This window comes from Camelus bactrianus, chromosome 15 (genome assembly GCF_048773025.1).
Source record: "Camelus bactrianus isolate YW-2024 breed Bactrian camel chromosome 15, ASM4877302v1, whole genome shotgun sequence".
Lineage (NCBI taxonomy): Eukaryota > Metazoa > Chordata > Mammalia > Artiodactyla > Camelidae > Camelus > Camelus bactrianus.
Window position 1 is genome coordinate 18536921 of NC_133553.1, and position 25524 is coordinate 18562444.

General features: G+C 43.7%; 1 protein-coding gene across 4 annotated transcripts in view; it reads right to left on the bottom strand.

The window, feature by feature from the left end:
* Positions 1-241: 241 nt before the first annotated feature.
* MBOAT2 (membrane bound glycerophospholipid O-acyltransferase 2) overlaps positions 242-25524 on the bottom strand; it is a 110821-nt gene continuing 85538 nt past the window's right edge. For all 4 annotated transcript variants that reach the window (XM_074341630.1, XM_074341629.1, XM_045523371.2 and 1 more), the window contains 9 exons: positions 24442-24497; positions 23167-23221; positions 19242-19425; positions 15579-15771; positions 14863-14966; positions 12205-12269; positions 10692-10824; positions 7966-8117; positions 242-6263 (listed from right to left, as the gene is read on the bottom strand). In XM_074341630.1, coding sequence (XP_074197731.1) covers positions 6038-6263; positions 7966-8117; positions 10692-10824; positions 12205-12269; positions 14863-14966; positions 15579-15771; positions 19242-19425; positions 23167-23221; positions 24442-24497 — 1168 coding nt within the window. In that variant the 3' untranslated portion in view covers positions 242-6037. The remainder of the gene's footprint in view (positions 6264-7965; positions 8118-10691; positions 10825-12204; positions 12270-14862; positions 14967-15578; positions 15772-19241; positions 19426-23166; positions 23222-24441; positions 24498-25524) is intronic.

Sequence of the window (25524 nt, forward strand, 5' to 3'; positions counted from 1 at the left end):
AAGTCTGTTTTGAGAATACAAGATACTATACACTAACTTAAGGCTGTTTTCATTGCCTTCCAAAGTGTTTATCATGTGACAATAGTTTCTTTTAAATGATCTTTAAAGAGTCAATGACTCCTGTGAGTATTACCATCCAATTAAAGACTCCTTCAATAAGACCATTGCTTTTCATGACAGACCTGACATTCAGTTCTAGAGATGTAATTTAAAGTCTCCAAAATTAGCAAACACACACATGTATTTTTAAACTACTGTTTAATCATTTTTTAAAGACACACAAATTAGAAAAAAACATTTATATGTTCAGTTAAAAACATCTTTAAAACCCAGCAACAAGCCACCAGTGCAGCTCTGAGGACACAGACTCGAAATGAGCAGTTATGAAATTATCACGTCACAGTGTAACTGACACAGTGGTTAAGTTTTAACTTGCCATACAACACGGAACTAATTTATGGATCTGTCAAAAAATAACACTTCTTTAAAAAAATATTTTGGAATAACAAAAACAAAATGCACAGAACACCACGTTCTATTCTCACCCAGGGAAGGCAAGTGACGATTGTAAATACTGGCTGCTGGCGATGGAACCCTTCTCGCGTTTGGCTAACAATGTTCAACTACTCCTACGCAGAGATCAAGACACAACCTTTAAAGGAAGGCAGGATGAAATCACACATTTTCACTCTGTATGGAGAAGGGCTTCTCTGGTTTCACCTGAATTATTTTTACTTTTATTCCTATTGCTTTCCATCGGGCCCCTCCTGGTTCAGGGAGGCAGTGCGTACAGGTGACAGTAGATGGAGAAGACTGGCTTGGAACATGTGTGTGTCGAATGTTTGATTCCTTTTCTCCTGTGATAAAAAGTCAGGAGCGAATGGACTTTGTTGACAAACCCATAGATACAGAACCAAAAATACTTAAAGTCAGAAAAGAGGCATATTTTAAAAGGCTGTCAAACTCCTCACACGTGTTTGCCCTTTGACAGGAAAAAGCAAAGAGGAGTGGTAACAAACCAATTTCTTAAAATTACCCCAAAACAGAGACTGGGCAGAATATAGTCATTTACAACACCAGTAAAGGCAGCCAGTCACTTTTTCCATTTCAAACATGTTATTAAGAAAATGGTTACTCATTTTACTGATGTTGCTCTGTAACTTTTGGTTTTTCATTATATTTCCATTTCTTTTTATTGTAGCAAAATCTGATAAAACGGGACTGGAAAGATGGCTTTGCATCACTGAGTAAGCTTTAGACAGTGATTTTGCGTGAATCTTTATATTCTTATTTATAGAACAGTCTTGGGTTTTTTGTTTTGTTCTTTTGCTTTATAAAAGATCTACTGAAAGAAGACAGGTATAATCAGTCTTAAAGGCAAGACAAATTAGTTGGCATAAAAATGCATCTTTAGGCTCCATTTCAGAAAGTCTTCCCAATCAATGACCTATATAGAGCTTACCAGTTCTTTACTGGGGTTTGCATAATGTTAAAAAAACGACTCAAATAAATACTATTTTAAACATATAAAAACATTATTAAGCAGCAAACCAAGTAAAATGTAATTGGCTGCATCCTTGGTACAAGAGACACAAAAAGCAGCTTAGTCACTGATTTTAAGAGCAGTCCTACAAAATGCCAACGTGGAAGATTTCATTTTAAGTTTTCTTCAGTAATGAGTTACTCTAGATAGTTCTGACTGAGTGGTGCTGCAGAAAACCACTGTAGAGATCCTCTGCTTCCTCATCTTGCAAATCCACATTTCAGAGTGGAATTTCTTTTTTTAATGCAAATATTTTCCTTCAGCATAAGGAGCGTGCATGGACACAAATGCACTTTTATAAGAAAGGACTGTAGAAAGCAGAACTTTCAGCATCTAACTGAAGTGTATAAACGATCAGCCATTCATTAAATGTACCCTGGGTTAAGTGTAGTTTTATAAGGTACTTGAGGGCAGTCAAGATTGCATTTCACAGTGTTATTTAGAATTCTGCACCTACGTTAAATCTGCTGTATTCAATTTCAGCCAGGATGGACTATTAGTGGCTGAATAAAACTCCACAAAATACTGGTTTATATCTAAAACTCTGGACAAGTCCTTCACTGACAAAGTATTAACAGGCACTATTCTGAAACAATTATTCTCTCAAGTAATTTTTTCTTTCAACTGTAATGCAGAACCCTTCAAATCAATAAACTAGTAATTTTGAACAATTCAAAATAAGGAAACAGAAAAGTATAAATGTCCAGAGCTGTCCATGAATATAGAAATTAAAATTCAAAATGTTTGAATTTTAAATAGGAGAGATTTTTGTCCTAAATGTAATGCAGACCTTGAATAAAAGTATAAATTTTGTAATTATTTTAATGGCAACATTTTAAAGTAATTTTTTCTGTAGTTTAAAATAAGGTGTAAATTAAATATTCCTTAAATATCTTTGAATGAAATACTATTTGAGAAGTTACGCGGTGGTAAACTTTGTCCAGTAAAGTTGGTAATTCATATAAAATATTTTTTAGCATATATCTTCTTCAGTTTTACATTGCACAAACAGAAACCAAAAAAGCAGAAAAAGTAAAAGGAGAAAATATTTTTTCAGTGGAGACTATTTCATTATTTAATTTAAAGATTCCATTTAACACTATGTTCACTAGAAAGGGTTTGTTGCCACACTTCTGATTTAATGGATTGAGAGGTTTTCTTGTTGCCTCAAAACACTTTTGAAAAGTCAGGGCTTTGAGCTCAAGTAGTAAAAGTAAATGACCACGAAGATGATCCTGCCTGTGAATCCACCCTTGCGTGTGGCTCTGACAGAGCTTGCTAATGCTTCCACTCCTTACAAACACACTGGTCATGAGCTTCTGGAACTAACCCCTGGGCTTCACAGCAAGGTTCATCTGGAGGACAGGGGACTTGTCCAGGTCACCAGGCTCACCGACGACAGAGCCAGGTGAACACCCAGAGCTCCTTCCAGGACAATTGGTGCTTCAATGTGTGTGACCTTCACTTTTAAAAACCATTCTTTTTACTGCATTTTTCCCTCAAAACTGGTATCTGTGGAAATCCTCTATGTGAATGTTATCCATGGTGGGAATCAATTTAAAAAATACTTTTTAACCAAGAGTATGGTGGCAGTATATGCGGTGGCTGGACGTTTCTGAAGCCAAATACACCTCCTCTGTTATGCTGGGCACTTTAGAAGCCAAATCAATTTCCTCAGTCATCCCGAGTTCCAATTAAAAAAACGCTTCTTTTAAAAACCAAGAATAAGCCAGTTGGAAAACGGTGACAGCTAAGATATGTCAAAATAAATTAACTTACTGTTTCAAGAAAATAAAATTGAGGGAAAGATAATTATTTTTGTTCATTTTCTCCCTGAGTAGTATAATAATTAAGTAAAAATATAAAAATGATATTGATCGATCATTTCTGGAGTTTTTCCATGACAACTGAAGAGTGGAGAAACAGTAACTTTAAATACACACTGAATCCTATTCTGTTGATTAAAAAAGAAGCAAGAAGCGCATATTACAACGAATCCCTTTAAACTTAGCATCGCAGAGCTGTACCAGTTTTCAACTCTCCTACTGTAATTAGAAGTAAAGTATTAACCCTTACAACGCTCCAAGTGGGTATATTCATTTTCTAAAGCACAAGGTCTCTTCTCGAGGAGAAAAGTCAAGGTGAGGATTAGAATTAGTTCTTCAGTTTTTCTCCAAGATTGCATACTTGTGATTACAATTTCTCCAAAATTAAAGAAAAGGTATTCAAAACCTATTTCATACCAAAAACAAAACAAAAAACCCCACAAACCCTAGACAATCCAGATAATGGAAAGCCATCAACTGTATCTATAACGGATTGTCTTCAACATGATTGGAAAATTCATCAATCATCTTGCTTTGATTACATTCATTGAGCAAAAAACATAGCTAAGTTATTTTAGGTGTACAGACTGAGAAATCAAATGTAGTCAGGTAATAGAAATAAATCATGATTATTCGGTAAGGGCTAGGTAGGCTGAACAAAAAAAAAAAGGTTTTATTACACTTTCTTGTTTGCACTTACGACATGCCTAGACTTGTCTTTTAACCTCTAAACTTGTTGACTTTTTCTTAACAGTAGCCAGATTCTCTGCAGCATTAACTAAATTGAGGAGATACTGTGGGGGCCACTCTCCACATCCCATAGCTTAATTTCAGTGCCTGGGAAAATAGAGGAAAGGAATTTAGCAATCTGTCCTTTCCTGGGAGGTAACAGCACGGCTAACACTGTCAGGTGGAAAAAATTTACCTTTAGAAAAATAAAAACATTTCATATAAACAAAGGCTAAGATATTACTAAAGTTCTAGGAAGATGCACTGCTATTTTTGCTGGTTAGACCTCAAAAGTTCCATGTATTTTGCCTTTACTTTTGTCTTGAAATGAAGTACTATACAGCTTAAACCAGAGCGGTTCTGTCCGTAACTTCATTTGCAAATTTATTAATGATAAAAAAAAAGAGACTCACCATAGACAGACAATTTGCATTTCATGAAAAATTTAAGGCAAAACGAAAAGAACTTCCACAGAAAATGGGTGGCATAACAGTGAATTCAGAAGGCCCCACCCATCCTTCCCTCTCTTGGCCCAGGATGTCCCCTCTGTGGCCGTGGCCCCACCCCAGGCTGGCATGACCCCCTCCACCCCGCCTTCAGCTCCTGCAGCATCACAAGACTGTGGGGAAAAAGGAGTAAAACGAGACGCCTAGCAATTCAAGATGAAATTAATTACAGTGAAAATGGCCCATGAGATCAAAGTGCATTTTCCTACTTTCAGAATCTAAAACTCATTAATAAGAGTGAATGGTAGAATTTTTATGCGAGAAGAGTTTGGAAACTGTATCATTCTCTAAAAATGTGGTTCAGACCTAATGATCTTAAGTTTCCATTTTCCTAAAACTTTTCTCAAATACCAATTAAATGTCAAGGATAAAGCAGTGATTAGCTCGAGAGTAAGCTAATTCCGAGATTTCTCTTTCAAAACCTTCAAGCAATCTCCCACTATTATTTTCATAATGCTTTTTATAATACTATATAACTTACGCTTGATAAATTTCTTTCAAAAGTCCAACATAGTAAAAAGTTATTAAACTTCCATGTCTTACATAATTGCAAATAACTCATATAAACCGGGGGGGACGCGCTTGTGTGACCTGGCACCTGCGGGGGCCCATCCCCGCCGCGCCCACGGAGCGCCTGCTTCATTCATGCCTGCCCACCTTCCTCTGCCATCTTCTTTCTATATTTTAAGAAAATAAGCTTAAAATATCACATTATCAACCTTTGATTATATTGAAGAAATCTTCCCCTGAAGGGCTCTCTGCCTGACACAGGGTAATTAAGCTCTCCAGGAAAATAAGGTACCTATAATTTGGCATCCATTACTGTTTACGGTTTCCCTACAGACTGCAGTCATTTGAGATACTTTAAGAAAACCCTTCAAATAGTGAGCTCTTTATTGCATTTTAAAGTATCCACCATCTTAAATATCCTGTTTAAATTCCTCTGGAAATCCTGTGCGGCACACAACATCAAATATTGAAACAGTGTTCTCACAATATCACACTTGAAAATACCATTTAGGGACAATATTTTAGGAAATAGAAGGTTTAAGGCAAGACATTCATTTGGAAAAGTTAATTTTTCTCAACCATCCAGATTGACACAATTATTTTTCCACCTCTTCAGTGCCTTGGGATACGCAACATACATTCAGCAACAGGGCACACATATGACCGTATGGACATATGCTGAGGTCCTGAGTGCCCATTGAAATAATGGAAATGTTTTCATATAAGGCGTGGCCCACAGGGACATGGCATGGGAGGGGTTATTTCATTCCATTTCCAATCTGGGATACAGGGAATTCCCTACCTGTAACTGCCTGATTTCCCCCCCGACGTAATCTCTTTTCAAACAGACACAAATCCCTTGAAAGGTGCTAAGACTGGTTTCTGTTAACATACAAAAAATAGCCATCAGAGTGTTTTCTCCATCATTGCTTTAATGATGAATGTCCAGAGGCTACTTCTTGATTCTGACAGCAAACATTGTTTGCTGTGGAAAAACTGTTCTGCCCCAAAGAATTTTCTCCTTCATCAAACTTTTTGGATCGTGACAGCTGAACATCTTCATGTGTCTTCTTTCCTCTTTGAGTTTTTTTCAGCGGCAACAACAATAATACTAAGATACTAGCGATGTGAAGGCAGTAATACCAATGGCTAAAAAAAAAAGAAAAAGAAAAGCTTACTTTATTAAATTCTGATAATTAACGGTCCTTAATAACTGCCCGCTGGTCAAAATGTCACAAGCCCCTCTTAGGGTGAGTATATTTCCGGCATTATTCTCTTATCCACACCCCTCAGATGAAACTCTAGCAACATAGGCCACTGGCTATTTATAAAGCACTTCATAAACCCAGGCCACTTAGAAGCACAATACTAGACATCATATTACATTCCTTTGTCAGGGTCATAAGGCCACGACTAAAGAGAACAAAAACAAAAAGGTACTTCTTAATACTGATCTGAAAAAGATCTCTCAAATCCACAGAATCAAATACTGAGCAAAGCAAGAGAATGCAGGCGGTAAAGGGACAGGAACAGCCTGACCTGCTACTTACTGCCCCTAATTAAGTCACAAAGACTCCACTGATGTGAGTGACAGATAAGCGGTACTGCTTCTTGATGGTGACTGTCATGAAATAAAGGTCACGCTATTGAAAATATTACTAGAAGCATCATGCCCCAAATTAAACACAAAGCAAATATGACCTAAACGGCTTCTATAACTGTAAGCATGAGTGCCTGTGAACAAAGTATCCAGGATGGATAATCCAACTGCATTTAAACATACATAATAAATCCTACTAAGATGGAAATTCTAGCAGAAGTTACTTATGTCTTCCTGTACAATTACTGTCAGATTTAGTTCAACAATTTTTTGACCACATACTCTGTGCTGCCATTCTAAATGCTGGGGTAATGAAGAATTTATGAGAGAAAAAAAGTTTCTGATCTCAAAGATACCAGTATCTAAGTGGGGGGGGTGGAATTTGGTGGGGGAGAGTGAGGAGATAAACATAAACAAAATATGGAATTCAAGACAATAATTTCTGTCATGCAGAGATGACAAAGTACCAGTGAGACACAGAAGAGTGAAAAGGGAACCACTAAATGAAATATAAGTAATTTATTATCTTTGACCAAAGAAATTAAGAGAATAATTCCTTGAAAAGAACAAGCTATATTTTTTCTTTCTTAAAACTGCTTTCTCATAGTCTTCATTGTTCATCCTTTTTACATTTTTTTTTCAGAGTTAGCAGTCTGACAGCCTGAACTCTTGGTCCACGGACTGTACCAACAGTTACTCGTGACTATCAGAAGATACATCTTACTTCAGCCCCCAAAATATCCCCTGTGACTCTGAAGCCTCTGCTTTAACAGATAAACTCCTAATCCTTGGCTCTAGAGGAAGGGCGAGCAAACCACGGCCTACGGGCCAAAGCTAGCCTGATGGCTCTTTTTAATTGAGATATAATTGACACGTAACACTGTATTAGCTACAGGTGTACAATTTAATGATTCAACATATGTATATACTGCCAGATGGTCACAATAATCCACTTAACATCCAAGCTCTGGGAAGAACAGCTCCACGTTGCCGTGAAACCTTTGAGGGACTCTAAGCAGAGGTTACCCGGCTGCTACTCCTTCCTCTAGGTCACACTCTCGTCTGAGGTCTGAGGGCTGTGACTCCTTCCAGAAAAACCCTGACACTGCTTGGTTTAAGATTTAAAAGTAACTGATAACGCATTTAACTGCAGGAAATACGTTAGGGTATTATTTTCCTATTCTACCCAATAGCAAGAAGCTTTCTTTTAAAAATAATTTCCACTGGCATCTTTTTAAGAGTAACACTTACCTGTAAAACATGAACGATGGTTTTATAGAAAGAAGCACAAAGGGCAAGACCATGTAACTTACTGCCACTTGAGTTACTACCCATGTTATGATATCGTACAGCAACTTCAGTTGGGGAGTTTTGATGAAATGATGTCGAAAGTTATTTCTCATCTGAAATAAACAAAAATATTTCTCTTTAACGCTGCTTATAAAATTACACTGACTGTATCAACTGTTTCAAGGATGTGGAGTAAGGGAAACTCTCATCATTGCTGGCGGGTATCTAAAGTGGTCCTATATTATGGAAAAAGCTGGTTCAGGAAAAAAACTAACACATGACTATATAAAAAACGAGGAGGGCGCGAGAAAAAGCACGTGGGCAAAATGTGTGAATCTGGGTCAAGGGAGTGCAGGATCTTTGCAAGTCTTCTGTAGATTCAAAGCTGTATTAAAAGTTTCCTCGAACAGTTAAAAATAACACTGCCTAGGGCTCCTTAAATCACACCTGTAAATGACAGCACAGGCACACCGCGCTTTACTGTGCTTCCTGGATACTGCGTTTTTCACAAATGGAAGGTTTGTGGCAACCCTGCGTTAAGTCAGTCTATCGGTGCCATTTTTCCAACAGCACTTGCTCATTCTGTGTCTCCATGTCACATTTTGGTGATGCTTGCAATACTTAAAACTTTTTCATCATTACTATATTTGTAACGATGATGTGTGATCACTGAGCTTCCCTGTTACCACTACAACTTGAAGGCTCAGATGATGGTTAACGTTTTTTAGCAATAACATATTTTTAAATTAAGGTCTGTACATTTAGACATAATGTTACAGCACACTTAACAGGCTACAGAATAATGTAAACATAGCTTTTATATCAACTGGGAAACCAAAAACTTTGTGTGACTTGCTTTATTGCAATATTCATTTTATCGCTGAGGTCTGAAACCGAATGTACCATGTCTCCGAAGTGTGCCTGTATGTGAACAAAGTTCAGCATGTTATTAATCTTTCTACTACTACTCAGTGAGACATCTTTCGTCTTCTTAACCTCGGCATTTGTGCAAGACAGATGCTGTACACTGAGCTCAGGTCAAACAGCATTTATTTACATAAACAGCAATTACACACATTATTCAGTTGTTAATGGAAACTGGGAAGGGCTTCTCAGAAAAAAGTGCATTCTACTAACCACCTTTTCAATATATTTTAGCTTCTGAAACAGTCAAACCATCTCAGTTTTGAAATGTGTACACTTAACTGAACACTATGTTTTTTCTCGTCTAATATGTTCACGGGTGAAGTGTGGTCCTGCTCCGAGACGCCACGTGGCTTTCCCAGAGGCGACCAGGTGAGGTTAACGGCTCTTCCACGCAGAGACCAGCGCTCCCAGGGCCAGTCCCCGTCCGGGCTCCGACCGCGTCCTGCCCCGCTCACCCCACACTGGTACCCACTCTCCATCCTTCTGTCCCTGGGGCGAGTCAATTCTAGCTTCCAGGCATGGCTGCCGCGTCCTCCCACGCTCCCTCCTCACCTAACTCCCGATGTGCGGACAGAATGAGGTGCAGACTCTTACTCTGGGGAGTTTGTTCACAGTCTTCTGTGGGTGGCCTCTTCCCCGCCACACCCCTCGCCCCTGCCCTTTGTCTTTCCAGAATCATCTACCATTTAGGCACACGTGAAGTCTCCGCTTCGACCAGATCTGCGTGTCAGTCCCAAATGCACGCACTTTCAAATCTGGTGTTCCTAATGTCACTGTCTCCCCTCGTCACACACTACACTCACTTCTGAAATAACTTCCACCTTTCAAACCCCAAACCCAGCCACCCTTTCCTCCTGAGGCCACCTCTAGCAACCCAACCAAAAGGGAGTTCTTTCCCTCTAAACACCCCTGGTACTTGCCGTCTATAAAACCGCTGGAACTCCTCACGTCTGCCCTGCGGTGTGTGCGCCCCCGCCCACACCCGTACAGAGATACTGACAATAAACACACCCCTTATGCCCCTAATTAGACCACGAACTACAGAAGGTGGAGCCTCGAGTTATTCCTTCTTGAGATTTCCCTCATACATCCCCAAGGCACCTTAAAGCCGAATACAGCAGGTACTTGCTAGTTTGTTAACTCAAGCCTCCTCACCTCTTGGTGACTTAATAAGCATGTCCAGATACTACTTCTGTTATGTTACTTTCCCCTGATCGATTTTCAGGCACTTAACACTAATTGCCCTTCTTCTTTGCCCAGCCAGGTCCCCACCTAATTCCTCAGCTGTTTCCCAAAATAACACACCAGGTGTCAACCAGGCCGAGCCCTACAGAACCTGCCCTGCTGCTCCGTGCCGTCGGCCCCGGGAGCGGCCCGTCCGCGTCAGCCAGGTCTGCCCACGTCCCGCTGTGCGTCGAAAAGAGGACTCAAAACCTGTAGCTTTCAGGACACATTTCTAAAATAAACCTGCCCGCCTGATCATTGTTATTGAGCTCAGTTTTTAGCAATCCTTCAGAAGATTCTGTAAGACAAGGACATACTGTGGGGCCTCCGTGTGCCAGGTCGCCCTCTCAGAGGAACCAAGCGTGGTGCCCGCGAGATGCACTCAACAAACACGCTAGGAGCATGGCATGCTCGTGGCCGGAGGGCAGCACTGACCAGGTCAAAGAAATAAGGCTGCCTGGTGAGAGGTTCCCCGCCTTGTACACCAGCCTTAGTGGACTGCCACTGACGTATGACATGGGACTCGCCATACTCACCACCCGTGCGGCCAGCGTCACCACCACTCCCAGGAAAAACGTCAGGTAATATCCCGGGTAGACCCCGTGCCAGATGGCAGAGAGAATGAACGTCTGGATAGTCGGACTCAAGGAGACGCGTTCATAACACACCCTAGAAACCGTGGAAACCATGAGCGATTAGAGTTTATAAAAACCCCACAATGATCACTCTTTTATTACCAGTTGGGATTTAGGAAAACAACCACAGCTCATCTTAGGCATCAGCTTGATCTGTGACCTCAGGGAGGTTATGGCTTTTAAGTATCAGATTTATGAAAAGATACTTAATTCCTATCTCTTCACTGATACATGTAACAGCTAAAATGATCATTTCCAGTGTTTGGGAGTCCAAACTATTTGCAGAAAGACATTAACAAACATAAAAGTTATTTTTATTTTATATTATTTTATTATTTTCTTTAGTGATACTTAGAACTTTCACCTGATCTAAGGATACTCTTCTGGGAAGCAAGTTGTGCTTAGTCTAAAGTTTTCCTGCAACAGGCAGAGAAATCAGATGAAAATAAGATTTTCCTAAGGTATCAAATTTAAAATACAACAACAAGAAGTAACACCACAGATTAGCTCAGAAAATCCGCAGCCACCGGGCAGAGCGCAAGGCATCGTGAAGTGACAACAGTCTATTTTGGATATTTCAAGGGGTAAAGAAACTAAACTTGCCATGAATAAAGGACATCACAAAAGAAGGCTGCTTTACACACAACAGTACTTACAGCCCTACCATCACAGGAACAGTATTTTATGAAATACACTCAAGATCGGACAGTGTGTCCCACTGGGAGCAACGAGAACCCCTGGGAGTGTCTTCAGTGCCCTAACATCCTGTTTTGTAAACCGTCCCCTGCGGGGCTGCCCTCCCCCTCCCCTTGTCCGTGACAACCTCCTAACCCCAAATCTCAGTGCAAGCTCCTCCTTCCTCTTTGTGCCCCACTGTTTCTGCTCCCTCCCTCCCTCTCACTACAGGGAACGGCAAGTGTGTGTGCGTGTGTGTGTGTGTGTGTGTGTGTGTGCACATGCGTGGTTGACACTGTCCCGTCTCTAACAAGACTGGGACTCTGACTACAGGGGCTGTTCTGTCCATCTTACTCATCTCTGCATCTTGTGCCCAACATAGGAAGGTCTGTTGTACTGAAATATTTAAAACCTGGAACTTGTGGAAAATCTAGGACACACGTACATCTGTGTTTGAGCAACTCTCCGGAAAATGAGAGCGGGAGGGCGCTAGTGATCTCAGACCTTGGTGGGTGCCTCCGAAGGCGGGCGGAGAGGTCAGTGCGAGCTGCATTCATGCATGACTCAAGCCTAAATGGCTCTCAGATTTGGTGGTTCCCTGCTTTGGAGGACGTTAACTGTGTTTTCTGGTCAACACAAGTCACAGCATTAACCTAACTGAGAATGTGAACTCAGTGGAAACTCAACACAAGAGCCAGAGACCTGAGCACAGTGAACGGTGGCTCCTGAAGGCGCTTACCTCTTCAGCCAGAGAGCTGTCTGAATATTCCAGTTATCCACAAACATTTTGAAACTTGTTGACATCTGCAAAACAAAGGAAGTTTTTCCTTTGGCCAACAAAATGGTGAAGCTTTAACTATAAGCGATACCGTTTTCCTGTGCGGAAAGGACACTGCTTGCCAGCGGAGGCAGGGTACTGAGCTCGCTCCTCAGTACTGCTGTCCTCACACTGCGGCATCAGTCTGTGACAGCAGTCTGCCTACTGCAGGGAGCATCCCCGAGGTAAGTGAATTCTCACCATTTTCTCTGGTGTGTTAACATCCACAGGGTTGTCACGGAATTATCCCAAAGACATTCCTCACAGAGCAGGCAAATGAACTTCCGGTCACTGGGGACTGGACTGGATGTCCCATCAGGCACCGTCTCTTTGCTCCCTCACTGCCTTGCTCCTCAGCCGCCCCCTCCTGGGCTACTGGGGGTCTCGGCACCCTGGACCTGCCGCCCCTGGAGGAGTGGCTCTTTGCTGCCCCACTGTGATGTCAGAGGGAACCTCTGGTCACTTGGCCTCTCCTTCCCCAGCGTAACGACCCCTCCTCCAGTCTGCACTTGTTGCCATCTTAGATTCTGTGCTCTGTTACTCACTATTCTTATCAAAGTCTGAGGATGAAAACAGGTTCTTAGGAGGCAAAAGAAAATGTTACTCTTTTTATGTATAAAGCACATATACACATACAGGATATACACAGATACACAGTATATCTGTTGTATTAAAATTTCACGGGGAGGTGATTGGGGGAAAAAGTCTCAAAGGCTCCTTACGTGGCAATAAAGAACAAAAGGTTAGAACATGGCCATCTGTTTATCAGCCAGTTTCCACAATTATCAATTTCCCCTCTCCTTCCCCATTATATTACTGACAATGTTAAGAGTATTTCAAAGCAAACATACACATCTTATGTTCCCCGTAAATAGTTTAGAATTTATGTCCAATAAATAAGGACCTTTGGAAAACAAAATGAATAATAATTCCTTAACATCATCTAATATCCATTTTGCATTCAAATACCCCTGATGGTTTAAAAATATGGTTTCCCAGTTGGCCTGCTCAATCAGAATACAAATAAGGTTCCACGGTACATGTGGCTGGAGTCTCTTTCAATCTGTAATAGCCCCTCTCCGCCCCCTTTTATCCCATGCCCTGTGTTTGCTGAGGAAAACTGGGTCATGTGTCCGGCAGAATCCCCTACTTCTGGATCTGGTGTTCCGCTTCCTTCTCTATATTCCAGGCTCCTGCTACCTGCAGAGAGAGCTAGGGAGCCGAGCGGGCCTGTACGTCCTGCGGCACCGTGCCCGCAGGTGTCTAATGCCCGACTGTGACTAAGGTTCAGCGGTGGGGTCAGCCTGATCGATTCACCATCCATTCCCTGTCAACCTGTCACCCCAAGTTCTGGTACCTTCTCCCACTTGGAATAGTCCTTGCACAGGCTTGCAGAGCAAGGCCCAGGCTTTCTGACCGGCTGCCCCTCCCACACGCCTTCCTTCGCCCAGCAGGTAAGATGGGGACTCTTGTCTCTCCCCCACCCGCAGTGTCCCTCACAGCTACTCTTGTGGCTTCTCCCAAAATCTGAAATACTGCGTGCCAACAGTTCCCAAATTACCATCCCAAGTGCCGAAGTTTCAGCTAATGCCCCAGCCTTCACCGGCCTGCTGGACCACTGCACTAAGTCTGAGATTTGAACACTTTCTCTCTCCCTTCAAACCTGTGCCTTTCCTTTGTTCCTCACCTCAGTGGAAGGTGCCACCATAAACCCAGCTGATTAAACCAGACACCTGGGCATGATTCCTACCTCATCCTCTCTTGCTGATTCCAACGTATCACCAAGTCCTGCTGACACAGCAGGAGAATGACCTTCCGGTGGCCAGCTCTCCAATGTGGTCACATCTTTCCAGCCCACTGTCACTTCCCTGGTTTAGGTCACTGTCATGCTGGCTTAACACGACACCCTCCCAACAGGCCACTGCCTCCGAGGGTAACACCTTCGACCTGATGTAGCCGATCCTCCTGACACACACGCGCGATCAGCTCACGGGCCTGCATGTCACCCACCCGCAACGCTCCGCCGCTCTTGTAAGAAAGTTCAAAACCCTTCACACGGCCTCTAAGACTGTGCCTGCCTCGGCCTCTACTTCTCCAGCCTCATCAGTCACACTCCCTACACTGTAAACCAGCAGGAGTTTTACCACACCCCTCCCCTGCTGCCTCAGGCCGCCCTCTCGGCCTGGAGTGCCTGGCTGCCTCCTCATAACCGTTTAGGACTCAGCTTGTGACCCTGTGTCCTTCAGGGCCCCTCCCCGAGCCCCCTAGTCTAAGGTGGATTCCTAACCTGCAGTCCCCTATGCCCCTCTCATCACAACCAGCCTTTCTGTGTCCCTGTAACGCCGGCTAGATCAAAGCTCCCGGGGTGCCCAACTGTTCGGATCTCATCCCTGGACCCCCAGTGCCTTGGGCACGTGGCTGAAGAACGATAAATACTGGGTGAAGGGAAGAATGAGGATTCTTATGATAAAGCTTCCAGTGCCGTCAGTGCCGCTCTTGGGACATCACACCCTACCCTATGAAAGCAAACTACAGTACTTAAAGTGTCATATGGTAATCAACTTCCTAACGACTACTAACCTCTATCTGCTGAATTCTCAGATTGGAAATTAAGTCCCAACGAGCTGCTCCGTTTTTGTCATAGCCTCTGAAACCAAAGCCGGCAGCATTATTGATGGCGTCCGCTGTGGCACACAGAGGGAGACAAGGATTAAGACACAGATAACTAAAATCAGAAGTTCAAGTGGGATTTTTATTACGGAGCTTACAGTAATAAAAATAACTATAAGCCAAAAAAAAAAAAAGACCTATGTAATAAACTACCCAGAAGATGTATGTTATCATATCCTATTAGCTTTTATTCTTTTTTTTTAATTAAAAAAATCCTTTTTGTTTGTTTTTTGGAAGGGGGAGGTAATTAGGTTTATTTATTTACTTACTTAACGGACGTGCTGGGAATTGAACCCAGGACCTCATACATGCTAAGCTTGTACTCTACCAATTGAGCTATACTCTCCCCACAGCTTTTATTCTTAAATAAAGTAACTTTATTCTCACTTTTATCTGATATTATAATAAAATGGGCCTTGATCCAGTGTTTAGGACATCCTAACAGTTTTGAGGCTACCTCCTTGTATGTGGGATATGAGCACTGAGGTTTATTTCTTCTGCATAGGCGGCCCTAGCTTCTCTCATTGGCCTCTAACTGCGTGTCCTCAGGAGGGCACTCTCAGGGCCACCTACTGGGGAGGACACCTCCACATGCTAACGGAGAAGTTTGTTCATGTGTTACTCACCCAACGTCCATGCAAAGTAGTATTTGGGTCTTGCAGCCAAAATAGACACATACAGATAGACAACCTTTGTCGGCCACGAAGCTGTAGCTTGGAAACGCTCATCAATGTTATATTCCACTGGCAACGTTCTTGAGACGGTCAGGTGAAAAAACAAGGAGAGCCCACAGACCAAGAGCTTCTGAATAACTGCCATCTGCAAGCGTGAGACAGGACTTCATGCACTTAATCCATGCTCCCTATACTTCGTTTAACATAGAATTGCCAGAATATTCCTCCTGAATGCAGTATTCACCCTGTAACTCTGTCAAAAATCACGAACTGCGTGGAGCTCAGCATTTAAAGCCTGCATGGTCTCACAGTATGAAACCTCCAGCCTTATTGCTAACGACTGCTGCCAGTTTATGGCTCAGATCACATTGGAAATTTTCAGGACTGTCAGTAAATTTTAAAAATTCTAAAACAAACACAGATGTATAGGTATGACTACACAAAAATGTTAACATTAAAAACTTTAGGTAGTGGATTTTACATGATTACACACACACACGACTTACTTTTTCCATTGTGCTTTTTCCCTATTTTCCAAATTCTAGGAATTTCATGGACACTATTTTTTTTTTTTACAATAAACAGCGTTTACATTTCTTTAAATCTGAAAGTTCTTTTATACAATTTTGTTCAAGATGATACAACCCAAACAGCTATACACCTGAGAAAACGAAAAGATTTGCATAAAAGATCCTGATGGAAAGAAAAGGCCGATCTTCACTATATTCTGGAGAGGTTAAATTACCTTGACAGAACCCAACTCATGGCATTTTTGTATTTTTAGCAGGCTAGACCATTTCAATCTGACTCCATATAAAGGGGGTTATACAGGCTATGAAGGGATGAAAGAAAAGGCTGGATCCAGATGAAAGAATGTAACAAAACACTTGCATTTAGCATCGCATGCAGTAAGCAAACAATATCCAAATTAGCTAAAGTGATTTGCAGATGAACACCCATATTTAACACATCTTGGACCGGTGCCCAAAGAAGGGCCAGAAGCCAGAGTCAGGGCACATGCCAGATTCCCGTGCTCTCAGAGAAGCTCGGCTTTATTCTCAGGCCGCCCTTGTCAGGAGGTGCCGGATGTTCAAGGACTCTGTGCTACGGCTGTTCTCCTCCTCACTTTCCTGGCTGTCTTTCAAAGCTTTCTCCTGTAAACTAAGGCTACCTTTTCTTCCCCCCACCATCCCCCAAATATCTAACCTATACATTTGAATAGAAAGAGATTTAAAATAGGTAATTAGAGAAAAATTATAATTATAAATGAAGTGAGATGAACTGAATGGCCTCATAGATTAAGCTAAAAATTGGGTGTATCATTTTAGTAACAGCAAGAAATACTGTGGCCATGAGACTATATACACTAGCTTCCAGCCTCATTTTGGAAAAAAAAAAAATTAAAGCAACATATACCAGATGTCAACTACCAGCTGGCGCACAAACCAATGAGAAGTTCCCAAAAGGCTCGGCCAATTCCAGATCAGGTACTTTGAAAGGCGGGGGCGAGGGGACCCACAGCTGGGAAGTCAGGTGTAACCCCTGGTTCCTAGAGCCTCCCTACATAGAAGATGTACACCCCTCCACATTCTAGCAGGAAGCCAGAACTTAATTCTCGGGGAAGAATTATGCCTAACCAGAGAAGAGCCAGGCTCAGGGATGCATGTCCAGAGCAGGGGGCTGGGTAAGTGCTGGAATGATCGTGGAGACCACGGAGAAGGCATCCTGAGAGGTGATATCGTTAGCCCCTTCCTTGCCCAGCTCCAGGGACCAGCAGTTTTTGCCCTAAGGATGGCAAAACAGGGGAGAGCCTGGAGCCCCCACCCACGGAGCTGCCATGACATCCTCGGACAACGTACACCTGAGCTGTCACGTGAGCGAAGAATCAGCTTCCACCTCGTTTCACCGCCTGCTGTTTATTCAGGTCTCTGGTTCAGCAGCCAAGCCTGTATCTTCACTAACACAGGCAAAGACAATTAGGAGGTCCCCAACAAACGGGCCACCAGCTACCTGACTGACCTGCTTCGGATCTGAAGGGTCTACACCCACCACTGGTGCACAAAGAGCTTCCAAGTGCCTCTGAGTGATCTGTAAATAACTGCACTGTTTGACTGTGTGAGCTATGTACACACGGAACTTAAATGTAAAATATAGTAAAGTAGTGAGATAATGTATTAATAAGAGTATTTGCTATTGTCAACAACCTCTCATTTATGATGTCCACAATCTGAGGGAGGAAAGCGGTATTTTATAAGCATGAATCCCATAAAAAGTCAGTGAGGTGGCAGAAGTAATACACACACTTACACTGTTCTCTGCTGGGTTTGATTTACTACTACTTATATTTTCTGCACTTGATATTTTCCAATTATTTTACAAAATTATGTCCAGGATCTTGATTCCTAGGTTTTAATTCTCTTTCCAGTATTCCAGAATTAACTTCCGGAATATCACAGCTATCTATGATGACCCTGGCTTCCTCCCATGGCAGTGAGGCCCCTAAAGGGTTAAGTGGGCAGCCTGGGCAGACAAGACAGCCAACAAGGAGATCTGAATACACTCAATCCCACGACCCAGTCGGATACGGCATTTACCGATTAACACCGGACCGGGGATGGGAAGCACCGAGACAAGAGTACCTTTTTGGTGTAAAACACAATGAGTCACACGGCAGAAAAGAGAAAACACAAGAGATTTTGCACCTCTTCACCCACTCTTCATTTCACAACAACTTAGGAAGGAGGTGGTCGTCTGCTCTGAACCCCACATTCGGAGGAAACAGGCTAGCTCCCCCTCTTCTGCCTCACAGACTTCCTGACTGGCCTGCTTCCCATGGGACTTTCAGGCTCTCCCAGATCGAATCCAGCAGAACTCGGCCTGCACGGAGCTTCACGGCCCGTCTCCCTGCGGTGCCAGGCACCCCGGCAGCTCCAAGGAAGTCGAGATCATGCTCAGTTGTGGGGCACAGACTGCCTGGCTTTGAACTCCTGTCCTCCTAACACCAACCCGGGAAACCTTGGTCCAATTACTTAGACTCCGAGTCTCAGCTTCCTCGTCTGCGAAGTGCTGAGAACAGAGCACTGGCCTCGTAAGGCTGCCGTCGGGGCTGAATGTGCTGTCAGAGTGCCCGCTCTTGCTTCTTTTTTGCTGTGAAAATCGGACAAGGTTTTATGGAAAAGGTGATATTTGAAGTAGGCCTTTAAAGAGAAGGAAGATTTCAGCTGGCAATGATCATGACGAAGAAGGGAAAGCAGGAGAGGAAAAGAGAACACTGACTGTGCTGGAATGTAAGGTACAGGGCAGGAAAAAGCCTGGAAAACCAGGCTTGGTCAGCTCCACGAGACGGGCGTTCTTGTAAAGCACCCCGGAACCACAAAGCACTATTCTCACTGAGGAGCTCCTCCCAGTTTCTTAAGGAGCCTGACCTCTGCTCTTTAGTCGTGGCTGTGCCCCTGCCAGGCATCACCACCGGGGGCTGTGTGAAGAGGCATTTCTCTGGAAAAATATTTTTTGAATAGAGGGGTACATTCAGAACTTGAAAACATTAGTATCTTTAAGTAAACAAGGCTAATCAAGCCATGCCGTGGAGGCTGCAGGTGGCCCTCGCGCACTTACGTTGGGGGACGGCTCTGCCCTTTCACACTGCATTTCTTCTTTTCCGTTTTCGCCTGATTGCGCCACATGGTACGACCTGCCTTCGATGAACGTGATGTAGTCTTTGTACGAGCAGAGGGGGCCTGCCAGGATGCCCATGAAGTTACAGTTGTAACTTAAATACTCCAGAAGGCTCGGCATGCGCCTGCAATGAAAAGACATGCAGCCCGTGAGAGGGAACATCCGCTTCCAGAAAACGTGACGGGAGCGACATCCCCAACCTCACTTGTCTTTCCATTTCTGAGATAAAATGAGCTTTAATTTTCATTTGCATCCACATGAGAAGAATTGAGAGGTTCAGGATGAAGGAATGCTCAACAGTATTTTTGGATAAAAGAGTTTCCATACAGACCTCTACGAGCAACTACAAAGGGTTTGTACCTAACTCCTCCTGATGAGACAAACCCGAGGTGCACAAGGTACGGCAGCAAGAATCATCGCTCACTAGTCACTCATTCTCTCAAGTCTTCGTGTGAGCCAGCTACCGCACACGCGCTCCAAGGTCTAAAGACACTGCGGGACTCGAGACAGAGATCCCGCATTCACAGGGCTTACAGAACAGTTGCAGGTAACAAATTAAAAAACACATGAAATATTTTCAGAGATGCTAAGTGCTTCAAGGAGAAGGGGTGTTTTATGACATCAGTAAATCAGAGAAGGCCTCTCTGATCAGGAGACATCTGAGCAGTGAGCGAGGGACTCGTGTGAGCCCAGGACAGGGACTCCAGGTGGAGGGAACAGCGAGGGTAAAATCCCCGAGACGGGGGCCCACCCAGGAGCAGGGAGGCCAGCATGGCTGGAGCAGCCTGAACCAGGGAACGAGGGAGGGAGTCAGAGGTGAGGTAACCGAGGGCCTGCCTTACAAGCCACCGAGGGAACTCTGGATTTAATTCTGAATGTGATGAAAAACTACAGCAGGGTTTTAAAACACCTATGTTTCAAAAGAACCGCTCCAGCTCCTGTGTGTGGACAGAGGAGGGTGGAAGTGGGAAGACCAGTCAGGAGGCCACTGGCCTCCAGGGGGCGGTGAGTGGCGCAGCCGCATCTGCATGTGTTCTGGCAGGACAGCCGGGGGTCTGCGGATGGACGGGATGTGGGGGGGTGAGAGGGAAAGGTTCAAGGATGCCTTGTGACGTTTTTTAATTCAGTTGCTCTGAGGTCAGTGCAACAACATACGGCGTCTAAAGCTTACCAAGCATTCTAGCTCTCAATGCAGGTAACTGGGTAAAAAACAGTCAGTAACACAGAAGACTGGGTAAACCATGTATCTTCATCATATCAATGCATTAGGAGTATCTTTGTAATTTTTAAAAACCGACTCCATTTGTCAAGTCTGCCATCCACTGACAGATACAAATGATCATAAATAAAAGAACAACTACACCTGGGGACAGGAAACAGGCTCTCGAATGTGTTACAACCCTCTTCCTCTCTAATATGAGAAGTGATCGCCCAAAAAAGCACAAATACACTCTGCAGCCAAGAGAAGCTGCAGAACCCCCTCACATGTATTTTTATAAAAAAACAATCAGAGCAAGCAGTGCTTGTGGTCCACCCATCACACAGCTGGGTTACCACTTAGCCATAACTCTTTTTAAATTCTTTCCTGAATTCTTTTCCGACATTTAGAAGTGTTTTGAATTTGACACAACATTGTAAAATGACTATAACTCAATAAAAAAAATGTTAAAAAAAAAAAGAAATGTTTTGAACCTTACGTATTCGGTCTTGAGGGCTCAAAACTGATGAGAGCAGAATGTGTCTGGCAGATCTACTCCTGCAGGTCTCCCCATGGAGAGCTGGCTTGGGGAGGGGTCCTCCCACCCCAAACACTAGACACGTGCCCCGGAATTGCAAGGCTGCCAAAGGGCTCCTTGTGCTCTGGCAACACCGCTCACTTCAAGACCAAAACACCACCAGGTCATCAATCTGACCAAGTCAAACTATGTATCACAATTTGCAAGGAGAAGAGATAATTCCGAACCATGAAATTCACTGAAGTAATTTCGGCTCAAATGCCATGTCAAATGACAAGCCTTGTTCTTTTCCACCAGGAAAGAAGTAGGTAACTATAGCACACGCTATTAAAATTGGAACTGAGTACAAGAGTAATCCTCTATTCATGACACTGATGAAAGATTTACTCTTTCATACCGTATTTGTTTGCTATCAACTATGTGTTGTCTCAGGTTTGTCTTCTCAGTCTCGGCGTTACTGGCATTTTTGGACACTACTGCTTTGCTGTAGGGACTGTCCTGTGCACTGTGGGATGCTTGGCAACATCCCTGGCCCTTACCCGTCAGAAGTCAGTAGCACACCCCTCTCCTTTATGACAACTGAAAATGTGTGTCCTGGGTGGCAAGTGAAAAAGGCATTTCAAGGACTGAGTGATCAAATGGGTTCAAGGGTGCTGAGAGGTTGAGGAACATGTGAAAGGAGGCTGACAGTCACATCTGCCAAAGTTAAGGGCAAACTTGAAAGAATGGCAGCAGAGCAGCAGTGGGTTAATTGATCCTTGTTACAAACTCTGCTACCATCCTACCTGAGCGTGGGGGAGGGAGTGCTGGGAGTCTAGGAGACAGGAGAACCCCACCGCCCCTGACAGAGAGTGGGAAAGGAAGTGGACGGAGGAAATGTGGCAGAGCTGTGGGCAAGTCTAAGGTCCAGAATGCTGAATTTGGGGTGACCAATTCAGAATGCGTCCAATTGGCAAGAGAGCGTTTTGTCCACTCTGCCCTCTTCTACTGTTGAGGCAGGCGGAGAGTTGGATTTAACCAGGTCTGGGGTTTTGTCAGGTGGCCACATGGGAGGGACGGGAAGACAGAGGCTGACTGTTAACAAGCAGTTACTGGAATGGACCGAGGACTCCCAAAGATCACAGAATCCAAATCAAATTAACCTCTCACAAACTAAATATATTCAAGTGTACATTCAAGACTGACTATAGTAAGTATCAAAACAGAATAATTTTTAAAATGGGGAAAATACAAGAATATTCTCAAGACCTACTTCCTGGATCAAAGGTGAACGCTTAGGGTAGGGTCTACCTACGGCACAAATCATCTCATTCTTCTGACAGCCATGCAGGTATCAGGTCTAGATTTGCAGGAAACAACGTGCTTTGCAGGAAGTTTTTCTTTAAGTAAAACAAGTATTTTATTTCTAATTATATTAGATTAAGACAGGCCCTGCCAAGAAATTAAGCTATCCCTTAGACGGGTCAACAGAGGACCTACAGTACGTGAAGCAGGGGCCTAGCCCAGAGCAAATTCCTCAAATAACCATGAGAATATCTTGCTGGTTCTTCCTTATTTCAAAACACAGCATCTAATTCCAGTACCTGCCATCAAGCTACCGGTCTTTAAGTGGTAGCTGCGATTATTACCCGTAATTACTACCCAAAGACCATAAGCCTTGCCTGTCTGCAGGGAACTCAGAGACTCGCAGCAGAGACAGAAAATTTCGCAGACAGCCTCACGGCACACAGGAGGTGCACACTGTACGATGGTATGTTCAAGGCACTGCGGGAGCCTCAGAAGGGATGCTCGGCTGGGGGAGGGTATAGCTCAGGTGACAGAGCACATGCCTAGCATGCACAAGGTCCTGGGTTCAACCCCCAGCACCTCCTCCAAGAACAAATAAATAAATAAACCTAATTACCTCCCCCACAAAAAATAAATAAATAAATAAAATTTAAAAAAAGAAGAAGAAGAAGGGAGCCCAGCCCAGCTAGATGTGGTGGCAGGAGGTGTGCAGAGGGAGGAAGGTTTGGTGTTCGTGAACTGAGCGCCTGCAGGAAGACAAGTCAGCCTTGGCCACGTGAGTAAGTGTGCGTCCCCAGCAGAGCGAGCGTGGACCACGGAGGAGACGATGCGGAGGCACGTACCTGACTGCCAAGCCTCTCTGCGAGGGAGTCAGTTCCTCATCCTTCCGAAACATCCCTGAGAAATAAAAGTAGATAATTTATCAATTATGATTTCTCCCAAGAAAAAAAAGGTATTTCCTCCCATTCGCTCTCATCACTTCCCTCATTTGAAATTCATGCTGTAATCACTATTTTGGCGTAACTAGCCCCCTTCGTTCTCCTTGCAACACAGGCCCAATCGTGCGAGAGCACCATCTGCACGCAAGCCAGCGCGTCTGTCCCTGTGTAAGATAAATAACACACATCAGGGAACTAGCTGGACTCCTTTCTAAAGGAAATTATTACTATGTCAAAAAATTCCCCAGTGCTAGCGTATTTAATAGTAAACATGATGACTTTTCAGAAGGAGACACCGAAGTGTTTCTATAATTGGATGGTTCCAATGACTAACCTCAGCGGTACAGACTAGCAGCCCGGAATAAAGCAGGGAAGGATCTCCTCACTCCTACGCGACTCTAGTGAATGGAACTGGACTTAATGTACCATCTTCGTCCACTTCATCACCTCCCCCAAACAGGAGAGTATTACTTACGATTACACACCAACTTGCTAGAGCTTAAATCCGATTTAAGGACCCAGGAGAGGTCTAAGGTAAGAGGCAACAGACTTCAAAAATACATGTAGGTCCCCCCAGGCAGATGGCACAGGATGGGCAACGGACACAGGGAGGCTGGAAAACCATCCGGGCTACAGATAAATGACTGTCCTGAAGGGGACGCTCCTGTAACTCTGGAGACCCAGAGTCCTGACTGCTGGCATTTGCTGTGGCACGGTGTCCGTTCAGAGGGTACAGAATACGAATACATAAATATTTACACTAAAAATATATGTAAGTGTGTGTGTGCATGTGTGTGTATAAGGGAGGTGGGGCAGGGGAAACCATTCACATCTGAGTAAGTGTGTAACACAGAGAAGAAGCAGGATCAATAAAACCTGGTTTAGACCAAATGTCTGTTTCCTTTATATTTTAAATTGTCACTAATGTGGGTCATATGTCTGAACTGCACTATTTTACTTTGTTTTTGTCACTGGACCGAATGCAAAATTAATAAACAGTGGAGGATGAGTACACTTTAATAACCTTAAGCAGAGTTAAATATTTTCCCATATCTTACCTCCACCCCTCTCCTTCCTCTAGTAGAGAGCAAAAATTATGGTTATACCTCAAATACAATCAGATAAGATTGTTTGAATACAACTTTTCCAGTGATGAAAAATTAATTTCCAAATTCTTACCATCATGAATTTCACAAGCCAAACTAGTGATCTTCTGGGTAATTATCATCATTGGGCTGTGACAAAATAAAAAAATAAGTATTTCAAAAGAAGACATTTTAAATGATACAACATATGAAAGTTTATTCTGTGTATGTGTACAAAATCCTGAAATTTTTTAACATTAAAAAAAAGACCCCCAGGTATTTCAAAGAGGTCACTCAGGAGCTGCCGTGTTTGGGGGAGGTTTAGGAGCTGGGAAACGGCGCCCCGCCCCTTACTTTAAAAAGCAGAAAGGCAGGAAGGAAGGAGGGGAGGAGGAAGGAAGGGAAGACAAGGCTCATCCTCCAGAAGAAGCCCCGCGTGAGCAGGGATGCAGCCCCGCCTCCTCCCTTCACGTTCTGGGACCTGAGGCCAGGGCTGAGGACCACACCGGCACCGGATGCCCGGCTACCGACTCTGACTCCGGATTTTTCAATAAACTGTGCTGGCTTTTGCCTCAAGGCTGAATTTAAAGATGGAAAGTAAGTTGCCAGGGAAAATAGGAATAGGTAGAAAATGAAGAGTCCGGTGGGGAAACGTGGAGCAAAACAGAAAGAGGGAAATGAGGAAAAAGGCGGAGGAGGAAGTCAGGATCCCCACTCCAGGCAGCAGGCCGGGGGCAGGGGGTGGGGGGTGCTGTTAAAACGCCCTAGAGCAGCACCTACCACCACAAACCACGCACACGCCACAGGAAGAGGACTTAGATCTATGTCACAAGCAAGAACATGGCCATTGTTCTTCCGTATTTCATAATCTCTAACTGAATGGATAACTTGGAAAGGAAAAAAAATCCACACAAGAAAACTACCAGGCTACATTTTCATCCTTTTTGCTAGTTTGCAGACATCAGCATTAGAGTACTAACCCTAAGCTACTTGTTGTATTTGGGGCTCTCAATAAGACAAGGAGTTAGTCGTGCTTTGGCTCAGGCAGGCGGTGAGCTCTCCCTCCTGGGAGCACGCCGGACCCCCCCACCCCCCAGGGAAAGGCTGCAGCAGGAGTGCGGCAGGGGGCTCAGACCCACAGGAAGACCCCGCCCCCACTGCTCAGAGCAGGAGACAG